Here is a 19,450-nt window from a genome sequence, read left to right on the forward strand (position 1 = left end):
ACGAGAAAAAACTTTGCCGAAGAAGCTACAGGTCTAACGCATATAGTTTCGGATATATGAAGCATTTTCTTTTGAAACCACTTAAAATCAATTTTTTGTGCTTAACTTTTTTTGCCATTACTTTCAGTGTCTACTATGTTCGAGACAATTACTAAAATCGTAAAATTCCACATTTTTGTTGAAGACTGTGCACAGTTTGGCTTTTCCCTAAAAAGTTATTCAACATTTAAACTTTTATATATACTAACTTTAACTACTAATAGGAAGTAGGGTCGCAGACCAAATGGCACATACATATACTTTTTGGACAGTTTAAACCAAGTAATATAAAGTTACGAAGTGTGTAGCGTGGCCTTTCTAAATTGAGTGAATGAGAGAACAAAATATAGAGTGCTTTTTTGACCATTTTCTTAGGAAAAACGTACGTTAATAAAATTGATTATCTTCATAGACAACAACTTTTACAAGAAATTGCAGTCCAGGTATAACATTTAACACTTTTTTTTACTAAAACGACTATTTTGGTTTATTAAAAATAGCTTTGAGGAAATGTTTAAACATTAGAATCGGTCATTAGTGTAGCTTTGGTGCAATGGTGTTATGATTGAATATAATTTCATGATGCATTCTTGTATGCAATTGATCAAACTAAAGAAGCATGTTAACGTGCTCATTAAATTTCGACAAGTTTTACATATTCTTTTAATAGAATATATTCCTTATCCGTTCATTTAATTCCAATCCAATTCATTCATTTCAGCATTTGTATTATCAACCAACTCTTTTGTGTTCTTAAAAATAATATGCAGCGCTGCTCTCACCACCAACACCAACAGTGCATATTTGGAGCAGAAATTTAATATAAAGTTACTTCACTGTGCTTCATTTTTCAATGTACATTAAAAGTAAAACTAAACGTCAATATAAATAAACGGTCATATTCATTGAAATTCATGTATTCCAATTAAGTTTTACATGGAGGATGGTTTTGAATCGAATTTTTTATTTAACTGATGTCCATTTCATAGTACTATTTATTTAGAAATCGTGTAAATTTCATTATTTTTTTAGTGTATGACTTAATTCATTAGAACGTATTTCGTAGAACGACATGATTTTACAAAAAGGATTCAGCTTTTCAAGCAGGCTACACTTACACATTTCAACACATAAAAATCAATCTCAGAAGACTTTGTTCGGATACGCGCGAAAGAGGCTAAAAGAAAAAACGCTTTGTAAAGAAATTACGTCCTTTCTCGCACGTTGCTTATTTATTTCTAATTCTAATAACAGTGTTGGCAACCACAAAAAAGAAAAATATGAATGTATTTTATGTGAAGGTGAGAACATCATCCAGGGGCTCACCGTTGGTCGTAACATTCTCCCCCCGTTGACACGTTGTCAAATCAATCTTCCGTTATATTGTTATCCCCGATAGGCAGAATCGAAATTTTGTTTACCGAGCGATGTACTTCTCCGCTTGCTGTTTTAACCTTAACTACGCGAACCAAATTCTTCGCTCCAGGGAATATCTCCGTTATGCGCCCGAGCCGCCAATGCTGGGGCGCCATATTGTCTTCCTTGAGAACTACAAGCATTCCTGGACGTATAACAACCTTGCTTTTATACCACTTGCTCCTTGGTTGCAACTCGTGCAAGTATTCAGATGACCACCTAGCCCAAAAATCTTGCCTTAATTTCTGTAGATGTTGCCAGCGAGACAAGGAAGACACTCTTACATCTTGAAGACTGGGCTCCGGAACAGCTGTTAGTTCATGGCCCACCAAAAAATGAGCTGGCGTTAAAGCAGACAGGTCATCAGCATCGCTGGACAACTGTGTTAGCGGTCTGGAATTGAGCACTGCCTCAATTTGAGTCAACACTGTACTCATTTCTTCAAAGTTAAGAGATGCTTCACACAGCACTATCTTAAGATGGGTTTTGGCTGCTTTAATTCCAGCTTCCCATATGCCGCCAAAGTTTGGCGACCGAGGAGGAATGAACGACCATTGGATCCCCCTTGTTGAGCAAAACTTGTTGATAACATTTTCTGTTTGCTGCGACTGAAACATCTCGTGAAGTTCACGCAACGCTGATTGTGCGCCCTTGAAATTAGTTGCGTTGTCCGACACCAACCTTTCTGGATAGCCGCGTCGTCCGATGAACCTTTGCAAAGTAGCTAAGAATGCTTCCGATGTTAATCCGGAGACTAATTCGAGATGTATGGCTTTGGTACTCATACATATGAATAGCGCTACATAAGCCTTCACCTTCGATGTACGGCGAACTCCTTGACGAATGAAGAAAGGTCCTGCATAATCTATGCCGGTTCTGGAGAATGGAAACGAAGGGTTTACTCGGTAATCAGGCAGCTCACCCATATACTGCTCGGTTTCAGGAGGGCGCATTCGAAAACATCGAACACACCGCCTTACAACTTGACGAATAACGCACTTTGCACGAACTGGCCAATAACGCTGACGAATTATTGCCAGCAAACCTTGCTGTCCAACGTGTAGATTTTCTGAATGTAGCGTTGAAATTAGTATTTTAGTCACATGATGGTTATGTGGTAATAACAATTGATGCTTTCTATCATACGGAAGTTTGGCATGTTTCAGACGCCCGCCAACTCTCAGCATCCCATCGTGGTCGATGAATGGAGCCAAATTCAGCAATTTGCTTTTCTGCATTTGTCCTCTTCTAAACATTTCTAACTCTGCTGCAAAACCCTCGCGCTGAACCTGCGCAATGATTTTGTATGTTGCATTTCGTAACTCTGCGACTGTCAGATATCCTGTGACTCGCTTACTTCTTTCCTTCATTCGGCAGTTGTTCACGAAACGATAGATGTATGCTGCCATCTGTTGTAGTTTCCTAAAGTCACTGTATCTCGTCAACAACTCGTTTACTTCTGTGTGCGCGGCAACGTTAAGTCAACCAATTCTAATTCCTGCTCGTTAAAATTGTTTTGCTCGAACTGATGATACTCGTAGTTAACATTCTGCAGCATTGCTGGTCCGCGCCACCAAACAATTGACTGTTTCAGCTCTAATGGTATGACTCCTCGGGATGCGATATCTGCGGGGTTGTCTCTTGTGTTAACGTATCGCCATTCATAATGTTTCGTCAGCTGTTGAATCTCACGCACTCTATTTCCGACAAATACTTCCAGATTAACTGGAGATTTTTGTAGCCAACAAAGCACGATTTGAGAGTCACACCAAAGAAAGACGCCGTTGAGTTCCAGATCTATAGCATCAATTAGAGTTGTGACCAATTTAGAAAGCAAATGAGCACCGCACAATTCTGCTCTCGGAATAGTGAAAGGTTTAGTATTGCGTTTCCCAGACAACTTCGGTAACGGCGCCACACGAGTTTTACTGCTCAGAAGATACATTTCAGCCTTGCCATCGGGCATGATGCTCCGAAGATACACGCATGCACAATATGCTTTCTTGCTAGCATCCGAAAAACCATGAATTTCGTACACTAGGGCGCCGTCTGCGATAGCCCTTCGTGGTATCTCCAATTCGTTAATCTCCTGCAAAGACTCTTGAAATTTTCTCCATTTACTTTCCTGTTCCACCATCAGGCGCTCGTCCCAATTTACACCGTAGGCCCAAAGCTCTTGGACGAATAGTTTGTCCACAACTGTCACTGGTTCCAAAAGGCCGAGCGGGTCGAAGATTCTTGCTGTATCCGAAAGCACTGTACGTTTAGTGATGTAATCTCGTACTTCAACTATTGGCTGCATGTTGAACAGGAACATATCATCCGTCGGATTCCAAAGCAATCCAAGTGTTTTGATTACTTCGTTAGAACCGTGATCACTAATTTTCGCCTGTAATTCACGTTCGTCTTCCGGGATTCGGACCAGAAGCTGCTTGTCGTTCGCACACCATTTGTGCAGCTTAAATCCACCACGCTTTAGTGAAGCAATCAGTTGATCTTGACATTCCAGTGCCGCTTGGAGGCTGTCTGCTCCAGACAGTACGTCATCCATGTAGAAGTCCTTTTTAATCACTTGTGAAGCTATCGGGAATTCTGATTGTTCCTCATCCGCTAACTGTTTGAGACATACCGTAGCACAGAATGGAGCACAAGAAGTTCCGTAAGTTACTGTTGTTAATTCGTATGTATCGAGTGGTTTTCGAGCATCATCTCTCCAAAGTATCTTCTGGTACGGTACATCACGATCATCCACTTGAATCTGCCTGTACATTTTAAGAATGTCGGCTGTGAAAACATACTTGTATTTCCTGAACCTTAGAACAATCGCCATCAAGCTGTCTTGCACTATCGGTCCAGTGATCAGCACGTCGTTCAGAGAAAGATTTGTATCCGATCGTGCCGACGCATCGAACACGGGTTTTAAAATTGCGTGGTGTGGCAAATAGTAACCACGAACTGCATCATCGTCGTTCTCCAATTTACGGCAATGCCCGAGAGACACGTACTCATTGATAAACGTAAAGTATTGCTTTTTCAGTTCCGGTTGATGTACAAATTTTCGTTCCAGTTGCAGGAATCGCCTTTCCGCAAGAGATCTTGAATTGCCAAGTAACTTAACTGTATCTCGAAATGGAAGCCGAACTACGAAACGCCCATTCTCTCGCCGATGGGTCTTTTCGAAATGATCGATACACTGTTCAAACTCAGACGTAAGTTTTTCCACTTCCGGAACTTCTTCCTGCTTCCAGAATCGCTGCACAGCATTCTCCAAACTCTCTTCCGAGGAGATATAGTGCGCGACAGCCACCAATGAAGGCCTTTTGATACTCGTTCGGGAACCGCACACAATCCAACCAAGCTCTGATCGCCACAGCATGGGCTGGCCATTGTCCAGCTTCATACGATCGGTAATTAGAAGGTCAAAAAATAGTTCAGCTCCGATGAGCATGTCAACCTTTGCAGGAATATTAAATCTAGGGTCAGCTAATTTAATATTAGGAGGAATTTCCCATTGCCGTATATCAATTTTCTGCAACGGAAGGATGCCAGTAACTTGCGGCACTACCAAAAACTCGAGGACCCATGACGCATCTCCATACGATGATTTTACTCTGGCAATAGTTTGTTGTGTAACTGTTAGTTTTTCACCGTTGATTCCAACGACGCCCACTCTGATGTTTTCACATTTCAAGCGAAGCAGATACACAGCATGCTCAGATAAGAAGTTGGATTGGGAGCCTGAATCCAACAGCACACGAACAGGACGGAATTCTCCTCGGGAATCTTTTACTTGCACTATAGCGGTAGATAAAATCACCTCCTTTTTGTAGATTGCTTGCGATTTCACCACGGCACTAGTACAAGTGACACTCGTTTTTTTTTTTTTTTTCATAAATACGTTTATTTCATAGGCAATATACATAAGTTTTTCTTCGCCGTGGCATCCACAATACATAGTAGTTTAAACCTAATACATTTCGAATATCATATTAGTATGTTGGTACTCATTAGTTAATCTAAACACTGTTTTTATCAAGCGAGTTGCTATTTTAAATTACATTAAATAAAATACATTTATTTTGTACATGATCTTATAACTATTTCAGGATTGTTTGTATCAGTTCACCACTTATATTCAATATCCTATAGTTGGCTATTGGTTGAACTCATGGAAGAGAAAACAGTTTAACATAAAATAAAATTTAAATTGGAACTCCAATGGATTTAATGAAATGATAAAGAAGTTTCATGTATGGAAGGTCACGACAAGCAAGAATGTCGCGAACTGGGACATTGGATAGTCTACCTTGGGTACGCAAGGAATTTATTAGTTGAGATCTGACATCACGAAACTCCACGCATGTCCAAACAACATGGTCAATATCACGGTAACCTTCGCCGCAAGCACAATGATTAGTCTCGGAAAGTCCAATTCGAAGGAGATGTGCATCTAACGTGTAGTGATTGGACATGAGTCTGGACATCACACGAATGAAATCTCTACTCACATCCAGTCCCCTGAACCATGCCTTTGTCGATATTTTAGGAATAATTGAGTGCATCCACCGACCCAGATCATCTTTATCCCAAGAAGCTTGCCAGCTGGCAAGTGTTCTTTGGCGAGACGCGCTATAGAATTCGTTGAAAGCAATCGGTCTCTCATAAATTTCACCCTCAATAGCACCACGTTTGGCTAAAATATCGGCTCTTTCATTGCCTGGAATGGAGCAATGAGCCGGAACCCAAACTATTGTGATTAGATAATTATTATTCAATATGTCGTTCAGACACTGTTTTATTTTACCCAAGAAAAACGGTTCATTTTTGCCAGCAGCGTTTGAGCGAATGGCTTCAATTGCACTCAGACTATCTGTGAAGAGGAAATAATGGTTTGGAGATAATGTGACGATTACATTCAAGCTATAATGAACTGCTGCTAACTCTGCTATATAAACAGATGCAGGTTCTTGAAGCTTGAATGAGGCCGAAACATTATTGTTGAACATACCAAACCCTGTCGCTTCTTCCATTCGCGATCCGTCCGTGTAAAACATTTTCTCAGAGTTAATATGCCTGAACTTACTTGAAAATATTTTTTGGGATTTCCATAGAGCGTAGGTGGTCCGGGATTCCACGCACTTCGCGCTGCATGGATGTGTCGAAAAATAAAGTTGAGTCAGGTACATTTAGGAGGCTGACACGGATAGGAATATATCTTGAAGGGTTGATTTCCTGTGACATATGGTTAAAATATACTGTCATGAATTTTGTTTGAGATCGAAGCTCGACTAGTCGTTCGAAATTATTAATTACCATGGGATTCAGCACATCACATCTTATTAGCAGGCGTGATGAAAGCTCCCAAAATCGATCTTTTAATGGAAGAACTCCCGCCAGAACTTCAAGACTCATTGTATGTGTCGAATGCATGCAGCCTAAAGCAATTCGCAAACAACGGTACTGAATTCGCTCAAGTTTGATAATATGAGAATTTGCAGCGGAACGAAAACAAACGCATCCATATTCCATCACTGAAAGTATCGTTGTCTGATACAATTTTATTAGATCTTGCGGATGAGCACCCCACCAAGACCCTGTTATTGTTCGAAGAAAATTTACTCTTTGTTGGCATTTCGTTATCAGATACCTAATGTGTCCTCCCCACGTGCATTTGGAATCAAACCACACCCCGAGGTATTTGAAAGTCAAAACCTGTTCGATTATTCTTCCCATCATATGAAGCTGAAGTTGCGCGGGATCATGCTTTAAGTGACACTCGTTGATTGACCAGTTTCGACTGGTTCTTCCTTCGTCGATTCTGCTGCGTTTCCGTCTGCTACAGCTTTCTCTGTAGTGATTTCACTATGAAGTTGTGTATGGTGTTTACGCCCGCAACCGGCAACAGTACACATCCTTGATTTGCACTGGCCGACTCTATGACCACGTTTCAGGCAGTTGAAACAGAGATGCTTTTCTTTAACTGCGACAATCCTCTCTGGCACTGTCATTTGTTTCAGAGTGTTGCATTTGTTGACGTTGTGAGACTCGTCACAAAATACACACACATTCTCTTTCGTTTGTAATGCTGCATGAACTTTGACAGTAGCCTTCGCGACTGGAACCAGCTGCTTTTGCTTCGCTACCTCGCTGGGTTTGTGAGAAGCATTGGTTTCGCACCGTTCGAGAACAAAACAACGATTCTGCAGAAACTGTACCGTGTCTTTATAGTTCGGCAGTTGCTTTGGTTGAACATTGCCTTCCCATAAGCTAAGTGTAGCTTTGTCAAGTTTAGAAGTAAGAAGTGAAATCACTAACTGTTCCGACATCCCCTGCATCAGCTGGTCGTGGAACTCCAATGATTCTACATGTCGACTGCATTCTTCAACTAGCTGTCTCAGTTCCGATGAGCTTTCTTTGTTCATTCTCCTTAGATTCAGCAGACCACCAACGTGAATGTCGATAATGGTTCTTTTGTTTTCGAACCGTTCTTCCAAGATGTTCCACGCTGGTTGAAAATTGTTCTCGTTCAGTATTTGCTCGCTCAGAACATTTTCCGCTTTCCCTTTTAACGTTTGCGTCAAGTAGTGCAATTTAGTTGCATCGGATAGATGGGGATATTTTCACATCAGATCTTGGAACAACTGCTTGTACCGGAACCACTTTTCATACGTTCCATCAAATGTAGGGAGTGGAACGTGCGGTAATCCAAGTGACTGATTAACGATCGTTTGCTGATTTTCGCCTCCCTCCGCAATGGCAGCTTTTGGGACAACTTGAATCTGTTTCATTCGTAACGCATCCATCGAGGCACAAATCGTTACTCGAAGCTGCTCGTAAAGTAACTCAAATTCTATGAACGCACTCTCTTGTTCTGTTCGTTGATCCGGAAACTCCGCATAAATCTCGTTCTGAATCGAGTTGTACTCGTCATAGCAAGAATCAACACGTCGCAGGTACGTTTCCAAATGATGAACGGTGATGTCTTCTGCTGTTTCCATCATATTTCTCATTCGCTGTAGCTTTGACACCACGGCTTGTCTCCGGAACTCAAACGCATTCAGCTTCTGGTCACATATTTGCTGCTGTTTCCGATTTTCCTTTTTCTTTTTCTGCGCGGAAACCGGCGAATGCTGCACATTTCCTTCTAAACCTTGAACACTGCTCATCATTGCTGTAGCTGTTTTTATATTCACAAAACGTTCACTACCAGCATTTCATTTGTTTTACAATAACGTTCATAGAAGTTTGTTACACTGTCTGATCGGCTTTCTCGGAAGCAGACGCTTTGATATCTCTACTGCAAGGTCGGCTTCCGCAAAGTCGACGCTCAAACTGTTTTCCCGTACTCCAACCAAGAGGATACGGATTGTGGTTATGTCAGCGTCCGGATGCGAATCACTCGCGATGCGCGAACACGAACAATCTTTCTCACGCGGATGAAAGTGGTTTCCTCGGAATGTCCACCTTGTCACTCGGGACCTGTCCTTCCGCGAAATCCGGCTCGAATTTAGGACCAATATGTTCGGATACGCGCGAAAGAGGCTAAAAGAAAAAACGCTTTGTAAAGAAATTACGTCCTTTCTCGCACGTTGCTTATTTATTTCTAATTATAATAACAGTGTTGGCAACAACAAAAAAGAAAAATATGAATGTATTTTATGTGAAGGTGAGAACATCATCCAGAGGCTCACCGTTGGTCTTAACAGACTTAAATTTAAACTATGTTTTTGGGACTAATGGTAATGGTGTAATATATCATCCTTTGAATAAATTGGATTGGAATTAAATGAACGGATAAGGAATATTCTATTAACAGAATAAGTAAAACTTGTCGAAATTTAATGAGCACTTTAACATGCTTCTTTAGTTTGATCAATTGCATACAAGAATGCATCATGAAATTATATTCAATCATTACACCAATGCACCAAAGCTACACTAACGACCGATTCCAATGTTTTAACATTTCCATCAAAGCTCTTTTTAATAAACCAAAAATAGTCGTTTAAGTAAAAAAAAAAGTGTTAAAACGAATGCTCTATTTTTTATACCTGGACTGCAATCGGTCGATATCACAAATAACGCGTGATATGAAGATAAACAATTTTATTAATGTACGTTTTTCCTAAGAAAATGGTAAAAAAAGCACTCTATATTTTGTTCTCTCATTCACTCAATTTTAAAAGGCCACGCTACACACTTCGTAACTATATATTACTTGGTTTAAACTGTCCAAAAAGTATATGTATGTGCCATTTGGTCTGCGACCCTACTTCCTATTAGTAGTTAAACTTAGTGTATATAAAAGTTTAAATTTTAAAGTTTTAGTGTATATAAAAGTTTAAATGTTGAATAACTTTTTAGGGAAAAAGCCAAACTGTGCACAGTCTTCAACAAAAATGTGGAATTTTACGTTTTTAGTAATTGTCTCGAACATAGTAGACACTGAAAGTAATTGCGAAAAAAGTTATGTACAAAAAATTGATTTTAAATGTTTTCAAAAGAAAATGCTTCATATATCCGAAACTATATGCGTTAGACCTGTAGCTTCTTCGGCAAAGTTTTTTCTCGTTAGAAGTTCCAAAACTTTGTAGAAGACATCATTTTTCTATCTCTTAGGGGAATAAAGTTATTGAAATGAACTTTTATCGTAGTAGGCTTTGCACATTTTTTATTGTGATCAAATCACGAGGTATATTTTTGTGAATGAGTTCTCCAAAGAAACTATGTATATCGGATTAACGGTTTAGCAGCTAGAGAATTAAGTTCACGTTTTTGTCGATTCAAACCACTGTGCTATGGTAACTTCAATTAAGATTTTCCAAATCGGAGCCAATATGTGAAAAGGGCGTACAGCACGATAGGCCTGTACCAAAGACATCATATTAACAAGATATCCAGCTCTTACATTTCCCGAACAAATTATTGGCAACATCGTTTTTTGCGAATATGGCGCCCTCAAGCGTGCCCGCATCTAATCTCGTGCATAGAAGTAGGGGAAAGTAATGTCAAACTAGTGCGCGCCAAAATAGCAGCACTGCGCACCCATGCAATTGACAATATGTTGAATGTGATATCGTGCGATGGCGTTGCTGAACTGAAGATTGATTTCGCTTCAAGCTGACAGGGTCTGCCTGTTACAAACCCAATGGTAGGGGAGACTGGGGTGAAATGGTAAATTGTTAAAAATAAAAATCTGTCTAATTCCCGATCGATAACAGTTATCAATGTGAAATTTCTATTGTAGGTTCGTACAAAAAAGTGGCTCACAACCTTTTTATATCGCAGACCCCTTTGAACCCATAATAGTGGCCCGCATCCACCACGTTGAACATTAATCTAGAGTGCTGGAAATATTTTACACTCTATTTCAAAAGTTACATAATATCTACGAAAAATTATACATAATTTTAAGAAAACGACAACGTGGGCATTCTATTGTTTTTAAATCATTATTACATGAACTTTTAAGCACCACAAAAGCATGTACTGCTAGAAACAATTGCTGGCAGAAAAAGAAGTTGTTCATGAAAATGACTCTTGGCCTTCGAAAACGATTTCGCGGATCCCCAGAGGTCCACGGATTCTGGGTGGGAATAGCTGCTATAGACAAATGGAATGGATTTGATCACTGAGTATAAAAACTAATAAATTATCCATTTCAATTAAAATCTCATTAGATCTTTGTAAAATGCTTTGAATTCTGAAAAAAGAAGGTTACCTTTTCTTCAATTTTCAACACAGTTGACAATTATTTAAACGAGCAAAATTCCTAAAAAATCGGTTGCCTCTCGTTTGGTGAAAGGCGCACAATGTAAATCTACCACATGCTTGTGTGCCCTTCCCTACAGCGCTAACTTTCCGCACCGAGTCATGGCACTCATGAGCTTGGACGTCGTATGGATTAGTGACGACACTTATTCTTATTGAAAATCGATTTTATAAAATCAAATCAATGTATATGAAGAAATCCAATTAACTCTTAGCTTGACTTTATGTGGATAAACTGAAAATGGTTAGGAACTAAATGATTTGACCGGATAATAACACTATCATTGCGGATTATAACACTATCATTTTTGGAACTTAGAATTGTCGATTTTGTATATGTATTCTCTCGGTTGTATTCATACTTTGATAAATTTTGCGCACTTGTTTGAAGCAAAAGCCGCACTTCGAACGGATCGAACAATGAATGAGTTTCGGAATATCATTTTTCGGACCGATTAAATGTATTTTTGTGTTACTCGCACGCGTGGATCAACGATCTGCAGCTTATAATTTATTCGCGGGATTCATTTCAGGCTTTCGTTTGGTGCGAATCTCCACAGAGACAAGTGCATAATCTATCAAATTATTCTAGATGTGAACTAAGCCGAGGATTTTTACCTACGATTTGCAAGGAAAATAGTAATAGTAATAGTTCTTCAGGCAACATTTAGAGCCATTTTTTCATTAATACGTTTATTTCTTAAGGCAGTTTACATAAGTTTTTCTCCGCTGCTGAGTTATCGAGGTTGGATTAAAGTCGTTTTGTAGTTTGTTTAAAAAATGGCAAAACCGAGTTTCGTGTTTTGATAAAACATTGTTTTTTAATGAGTAAAAACACCGTGCAAGCGAAACACTGGATTGAAAAATGTTATCCGGACTCTTGTCCATCAAAAGCAACGATTTGTCGGTGGTTCGCCGAGTTTAAACGTGGTCGTACCGACACAAATGACGCGGAACGCTCGGGTAGACCTGTGAAAGCCGTTACACCGGAAAATGTGAGTGAAGTGACAAAAATTATAATGAAAGATCGTAAAGTGAAGCTCCGTGAGATTGTTGAGATGACACAGATATCATATGGAAGTGTATTTACTATCCTTCATGAAAAATTGAGCATGAAAAAGGTTTTTTTCCAAGTGGGTGCCGCGATTGCTGCAATGCACCCTGCCACAAGTCGATGAAAACAATGGCGAAATTGTATGAATTGGGCTCTGCTTCCCCACCCCCCATACTCGTCAGATTTAGCCTCCAGTGACTACTGGCTCTTCGCTGATCTCAAAAAAATGCTCCATGGAAAAAGATTTGGCTCAAATGAGGAGGTCATCGCTGAAACTAAAGCTTATTTTGAAGCGAGCGATAAATTTTTTTATAAACATGGTATTGAAAAATTGGAAAAACGTTGGAACCATTGTATCACCCTAAAAGGTGATTATGTTGATGAATAAAAAAAAATTTGCAAAAAAATGTTGTTTCCATTGTTAGTCTCGGGACTTATGGATCCATGTGTTATGTTAGTAACAATTCTTTTTTTTTTGTTTTTATTTAAGTTCTCCAAATTAACTGCAGAGTAAAATATTAAATTTGAAACGAAAGGTAATAAAAACGATTCAAAAAATTTTAAACGTCGAAATGATTCCTAACTGTTTTTTTTAAATATCGTGTGTTGTGTCATAGTTGGCATTAGGCCCTTTTTAACGAAAATCCTGACATTTTGAACCTTAGAGTGTAATAGTGCAATATTTTGGTTTTGATTGCTGTCGCCATTGCCAATTTATGGGATTAATAAAGGACCAACGATAGGATGAATATAAAACCTTTGAGATGAAATTAGGAGCACAGTAGTGAACATATCAGAAATGTTTTCAGCTGATTTTTTCAATATTATTTTAATTTCCAAGGAATGTGAATCAATTCCTAATGTGGAGCAAGGCGAATTAAGCAGAAATATTAAAAAATTGTAGTGATTTTGGTGGCTGAATCAGGTTTTTAAGTTAACGTCCTTACAAATAAGATGAAATAGGGAGCCCTTAGTTGTTGTTTTTCTGCGTCTGAAGCACCAGTTGAATAATGCCGGGTTTAGTTCCACTGTCTTGCCGTAGATGGCAGTCTGCACACCTGCGTCTCATGGATTAAAACGGACTGAAGCTAGCAAACGTGCAACAGGGTCTATTTATAGATTCGGTTGATTTTAATGTGCTTGGACCTGTTTTTCACAATTTAAACAATGTTTTAAATTATAATTAAAAACAGTTTTTTTTAATCCACGCTTTAATTATATCCAATTCTTTTAATCCACGCTCGAAATGAAAACAAAAAACGAAAAACCCAGTTTACAAGAGAAGTTCTTCTTAAGCCTCAACTTTTCCATTATACACCGAAATGTAACAGTTCGGCTGAAAAGTTCGTATCGTTTAATAGAAACACACAGTTTTTGCCTAAATTCGTTTTTATTATTCAACATAATTGCCATCAGAGGCGATACAGCGATTATAGCGATCTTCCAACTTTTCGATACCATTTTTGTAGTACGATTTGTCCTTTTCCTCAAAATAGGCCTCAGTTTCAGCGATTACCTCTTCATTGCTTCTAAATTTTTTACCAGCGAGCATTCTCTTGAGGTCTGAGAACAGGAAAAAGTCACTGGGATGGATGGATGAGTGGATGGAGGGAGCAATTCGAAGCCCAATTCGTTCAATTTCAGCATGGTTTTCATCGACTTGTGACACGGTGCATTGTCTTGATGAAACAAAACTTTTTTCTTCTTCAAATGAGGCCGTTTTTTTTGAAATTTCGTCCTTCAAACGCTCTAATAACGCTATATAATAGTTACTGTTGATAGTTTTTCCCTTTTCAAGGTAGTCGATGAAAATTATACCATGCGAATCCTAAAATACAGACGCCATAACCTTACCGGCCGATTGTTGAGTCTTTCCACGCTTTGGGTTCGGTTCATCGCGTGCAGTCCACTCAGCTGACTGTCGATTGGACTCCGGAGTGAAGTGATGGAGCCATATTTCGTCCATTGTTATATATCGACGAAAAAAATCGGTTTTATTTCGATATAACAGCTCCAAACACTGCTCAGAATCATCAATTCGTTGTTGTTTTTGATCGATTGTGAGCTCATGCGGCAGCCATTTTGCACAAAGCTTTCTCATATCCAAATATTCGTGAATAATATGTCCAACACGTTCCTTTGATATCTTTAGGGTGTCAGCTATCTCGATCAACTTCACTTTACGGTCATTGAAAATCATTTTGGGGATTTTTTTCACGTTTTCATCGGTAACAGCCTCTTTTGGACGTCCACTGCGTTCATCGTCTTCGGTGCTCATATGACCAGTACGAAATTTTGCAAACCACTTACGAATTGTTGCTTCGCCCGGTGCAGAGTCTGGATAACACTCATCAAGCCATTTTTGGTATCGGCGGCACTTTTTTTCATCAAAAAATAGTGTTTCATCAACACACGAAATTCCTGTTTCCATTTTTTCACAATAACAAAAGTAGCTTCACTCAAAATGCAATATCTCACAAACTAATAATCAGACAGCTGTCAAATTTATACACGTATCTTTTGAAGTAACTGAAAATGGTATGGATTTAATTCTAGTGGCGCCATCTCATAGAAACGATGCGAACTTTTCAGCCGAACTGTTATCATCCTTACAGACGAGTTATTGGCGAAACATAATGACAATAAATTTTATTATGTGCCTTGAGCACAAAATTTTGTTAACTTCGGAATGACCACAAACTAAATCAGCCAGTACGTTCGGCATGTCAGTAAGGACGGAAGCTGGGGTGCGATATGTATGGCCTAAGTCGAATCGTTTAATCGAGAGTAGTTCGTGACGTAGACCAGCCCTGCGTCGTCGAGGCGACAGTGAACCGGAGGCCAAGCTCCAACCGGAATCGCCGGTCGTCCATGGCGATGCATAAGACCGGGAAGGGTGCTTTGAGCACCGATAGCCTTCCACCCCGAAGTAATAACTAACGGTAGTTCCGGGAAGGTAGGGTTGGAGACCCAAGGTGTTTTAGTTAAATGCATTGCCCCTTGTGAAAAAACTGATTCGTTAAATCATCCACACACCTTAAAATTGGGCTTTATAAAACTGAAACCGGAAGTTTAATCAGAATAAAATATGAAATAGGGAGTCTGGGGTAAAATGGTAAATTGCCTAATAACATAATAAAAAATGAAACAGAAGATTTCAACTTATTTAAGATTACCCAGAATTTGTCAGAAATAATTTTATATATCATTCACAAAAATGAACCATAAATACAGCAATTCCATGACAAACTGATATACGATCTCCCAGAATTTCGTAATATTTGGAAGAATCGTTCTCCATCGAAAAATATCAGGTGTACAACTTTGCTTCCGCCGTTTTCCGATAGGTGGCTGTACCGGCTGAGGCTGGTGAAAATACATAAATGATAACCTTTAAAGTGAGTGTGTGCAGTGCCTAACGAATTGTCATCGCCGTTCCAGTGACAATTGTTCTTGTTTTCGTGTTATTCACGCTCGAAAATGTCTGTTTATGTGCCCAATTCTCGCCATTTGCGGGAAGTTTTAATTTTCTGTAACATTTCGAAAAAAATACAGCTGAAGTGCATCGAATGCTCTCAGAAACTTACGGTGATGCTGCTCTAAGTAATAGAACGTGTCGGGAGTGGTTTCAACGTTTTAAAAATGATGATTTCGATGTCAAAGACAAACATGGTGGTGGAAGAGAAAAAAACATTCAAAGACGAACAACTAGAAGCATTGCATTGAAGATTCGTGCCAAATCCAAGAAGAGCTTGGAAAATCGTTGGGAGTGAGTCAGCAAGCCGTTTCAAAACGTCTCAAGGCCCTGGGCATGATTCAGAAAGAAGGAAACTGGGTGCCGTACGAGTTGAAACCGAGGGACATCGAGCGCCGTCTATTTGTATGTGAGCAACTGCTTCAAAGACAAAATCGTAAGGGGTTTTTACATCGAATCGTAACCGGTGATGAAAAGTGGGTTCGATACGAAAATCATAAACGCAGAAAATCATGGGGAAAGCCCGGGCATGCTACTTCATCGAAGGCAAAACCGAATATTCACGGCGCTAAGGTTATGATTTGTATTTGGTGGGATCAGCTCGGTGTGATTTACTACGAGCTCTTAAAACCGGGTGAAACCATAACAGGAGATCACTACCGAACGCAACTGATGCACCTTAGTCGCGCGCTAAAAGAAAAGCGGCCACAATATCAAGAGCGACATGACAAAATCGTCCTCCAACACGACAATGCTCGGCCTCACGTCGCAAAAGTGGTCAGGTCCGAAAGTACCTGGAAACGCTGAAATGGGAAGTCTTGCCCACCCGCCGTATTCTCCAGATGTCGCCCTTTCTGACTTCCACCTATTCCGTTCGATGGCACACGGCCTGGCAGATAAACATTTTCAATCCTTCGAAGAGTTGGAAAAATGGATTGCTTCATGGATAGCGTCAAAAGAGGACTCCTTTTTTCGTGCCGGGATCCGAAAATTTCCGGAAAGATGGGAGTAAGTTGTCGCTAGCGACAGACAATACTTTGAATAATACATCTAAAAATCAAAGTTTTGGCATTACATTCCTTTTGTGGAATTTGGCCTTTCTGTTTCAACAGACTCCGCAGCCGATTCTTAGTGTACAGAATCATTGTATGGCCATTACTATGGATCCTACTGACACTAAGAATCCTTCCAGGTCGGGGCTCGAACATACGACAACTGGCTTGTAAGACCAGCGTACTATGCATTGAACCGCCAACCCGGGCTGAATAATACATCTGCAAGCACTTTTTCGCAATAAAGCTTTTAATTTTGGTAAAAAAACGGCGGAAGCAAAGTTGTACACCTGATATTAGACCCGTATTTTTAAATTTTGTCATTAGGGCGACCATTTCCTTGTTAGGATAGATAAAAAAAATCGATTGTTTTCGATTACAGGGCAACAAAAATTTCACATAGAAACAAGCAAATTTATATGGAATATATTAAAACTGCCTTTAAAATATACAAAACAAATATTAGCAGTCACTTTTACAATAGCTGTTTAGTCCAACGTTAAGAGTTCGAACAAACCCATATGGCTGTACTTTGTAGTTTTTTCGTACTTGAGTAGTCATTTTTTTCAATTTTTGTCTTTAAAATTGCTCCTATCGTTTTGATCGAAATGAGTACAATGTATTGATTAATATTAATACTAGTAATTACTATCATGATGTAATTTATCACAGACAAATTAAATTGAGCTCCACATACGTTGATGTGACGATGAAAGACTGCCGAGGTCAGATCACTTTGATACTACCCGTGCACCTGCACCAATCAAAACTGCATCGTTTTATTGACCATCCATAAGGATGCATTCATATTATAAAACTTCGATGTTCATAAATTTTGTATATTAATCCAAACCATCGCAGTATTGACTGCAAAAAATTACGACACCAATAACCAGGCATCCTTACTTTGGCATGCATCCGACAGTGTTTCTTTCGGTTCCAATTATCCTACCCCACCCCCCTCTATGCATACTGACCACCGCAGCATCTCTGAAGGTTCACGCAACCTTGACATGCACTGATTGATCGACAGGGGAGATGTCACGGAGATGAACTGTTCGCTTCGATGTTTTTTTAGTACAAAAGTCCTATTTCGGATTGAATGGTGTTTAATTTAAGTGGAATGCAGAAACTGTTGATTTACTGCCCATTTTCCATAACCGTTTTGTGGGCGGTTTCATTGAATCACTTGGTCGGTTATCTGATTCTGGCTCAATTTGTACATTCACAAAATAAAATCAATTTTGAGTTGAACGGGGAATGTTTTGGAAGGTAATGCAAAACAATTTTTGCCGATGTCATTCCAGAATTCGACCCAATGACATCAAGTTCTATACTATTAAGGATTTCACAGAAACGAGAAAATCTTCTGACGTGCGACAACAAAAAGTAAAAGTCAACGTCAAAGAATATGTCACAAGAAACTAATTTTGAAATTGAGAAATTGAGCTTTGAAAACAAACGAATAACGTAACAATCGAAAGGAAACTCAAACTAAAAGCGGCTTTTTCTAACTTTTTCGGTGAAAATGTCATTAGTATGTTTGGCTGATTTGTATCGCAAATAGTGTAACTGTTCGAAGGCAGCTTCAAATATCAAATAACAATTACCTCAACTATAGAATGATGTTCCGACTAGAAGTTTGTTTCTCATTCCTATGATAATGCTTCTGAAGAACGGTCCAATGCAAAAGCTTTTTCAACAGGGTGCTGAACGCCGGCACCAATCTGTCAATAAGAATGCGGATTGCATTTTTGAAATAAACACATAATACTTTCTTTTATTGCAATTGTCTGAACAAGTTTGTACATTTAGTACATGGCATCTATTTACATTAGGTTATGGGATGACCAACTCAATTTTCGTGATATCCTTGGCTAGCGTGCGTTTCTTCTTTCTCATTCCTAGGCCTGCGGCAGATGGGCGGCTTCGGGCTGGAATCCGTTCTCGTCGGCAACGTAGTTCACGGTGTAGACTTGTCCGTCAGCGGCCGTGAAGGAGTAGGATCCCTTTACAACAACGGCAGATACATCATCACCGAAGGATTTAAGCTGACCCGATTCCTGCGCCTTGATTCCGTTGCTGGTATCGTACTCGAAGCTGTATCCTTCGCTTCCCACATCGTTGTCGAACTTCAGCACCTGGGCATCCTTATCCTCCGAAACTGGTACAGCCAAAGCGACGCCAAGAACCACAGCAAATGCAATCATGAACTTCATTGTAACTGGGATATTATGTTATCTTTTATTTGAAAAAAAAAATGATGTTGCGTATTGAGAACGGTTTCGGTGACTGACAAATTTCCGAACTCTCAAGCAGCTTTTTATATGCTTCCGTGGGTTGTGAACCGAAAAACGAGATAGCTGTATTTAGCATCTGAGTTGCTACAGAAGATAAAGCACAAAATCGAACGATTTTAAACATGATGACACTGGGTATTAGTTTCCAAAAACATTTGCTCGATACACATTCGGCGTTTGTCTCTTTCTGTTTCACCGTCGGGCAACCAGCTCAAGAATTTCGAACGTGAAGATGCGTCTCCGGGCGTGTGGATTGTTTTTGCAGGGCGTTAGCGGCAGCCCGTCTCAAAAAACTAGTTTGCATCAATTCAACGATCGTCTAACTGCAGGCCAAACTCTAAAA

The 19,450-nt window shown here is 39.6% G+C and overlaps 2 protein-coding genes across 2 annotated transcripts; both read right to left on the reverse strand.

Annotated features, from left to right (window-relative positions):
* Positions 1-2,908: 2,908 nt before the first annotated feature.
* Positions 2,909-4,903, reverse strand: LOC131434320 (uncharacterized). Its single transcript, XM_058600988.1, has one exon. It carries the CDS (start codon positions 4,901-4,903, stop codon positions 2,909-2,911), a length of 1,995 nt encoding a protein of 664 aa, XP_058456971.1.
* A 13,655-nt stretch (positions 4,904-18,558) lies between these two features.
* Positions 18,559-19,094, reverse strand: LOC131436621 (larval cuticle protein 65Ag1-like). The gene has a single exon (XM_058605443.1). The coding sequence runs from the start codon at positions 19,024-19,026 to the stop codon at positions 18,712-18,714; it is 315 nt and encodes a 104-aa protein (XP_058461426.1). The 5' UTR covers positions 19,027-19,094; the 3' UTR covers positions 18,559-18,711.
* Between the last annotated feature and the right edge of the window lie 356 nt (positions 19,095-19,450).

The sequence above is a fragment of the Malaya genurostris genome, chromosome 3, assembly GCF_030247185.1.
Source record: "Malaya genurostris strain Urasoe2022 chromosome 3, Malgen_1.1, whole genome shotgun sequence".
NCBI lineage: Eukaryota > Metazoa > Arthropoda > Insecta > Diptera > Culicidae > Malaya > Malaya genurostris.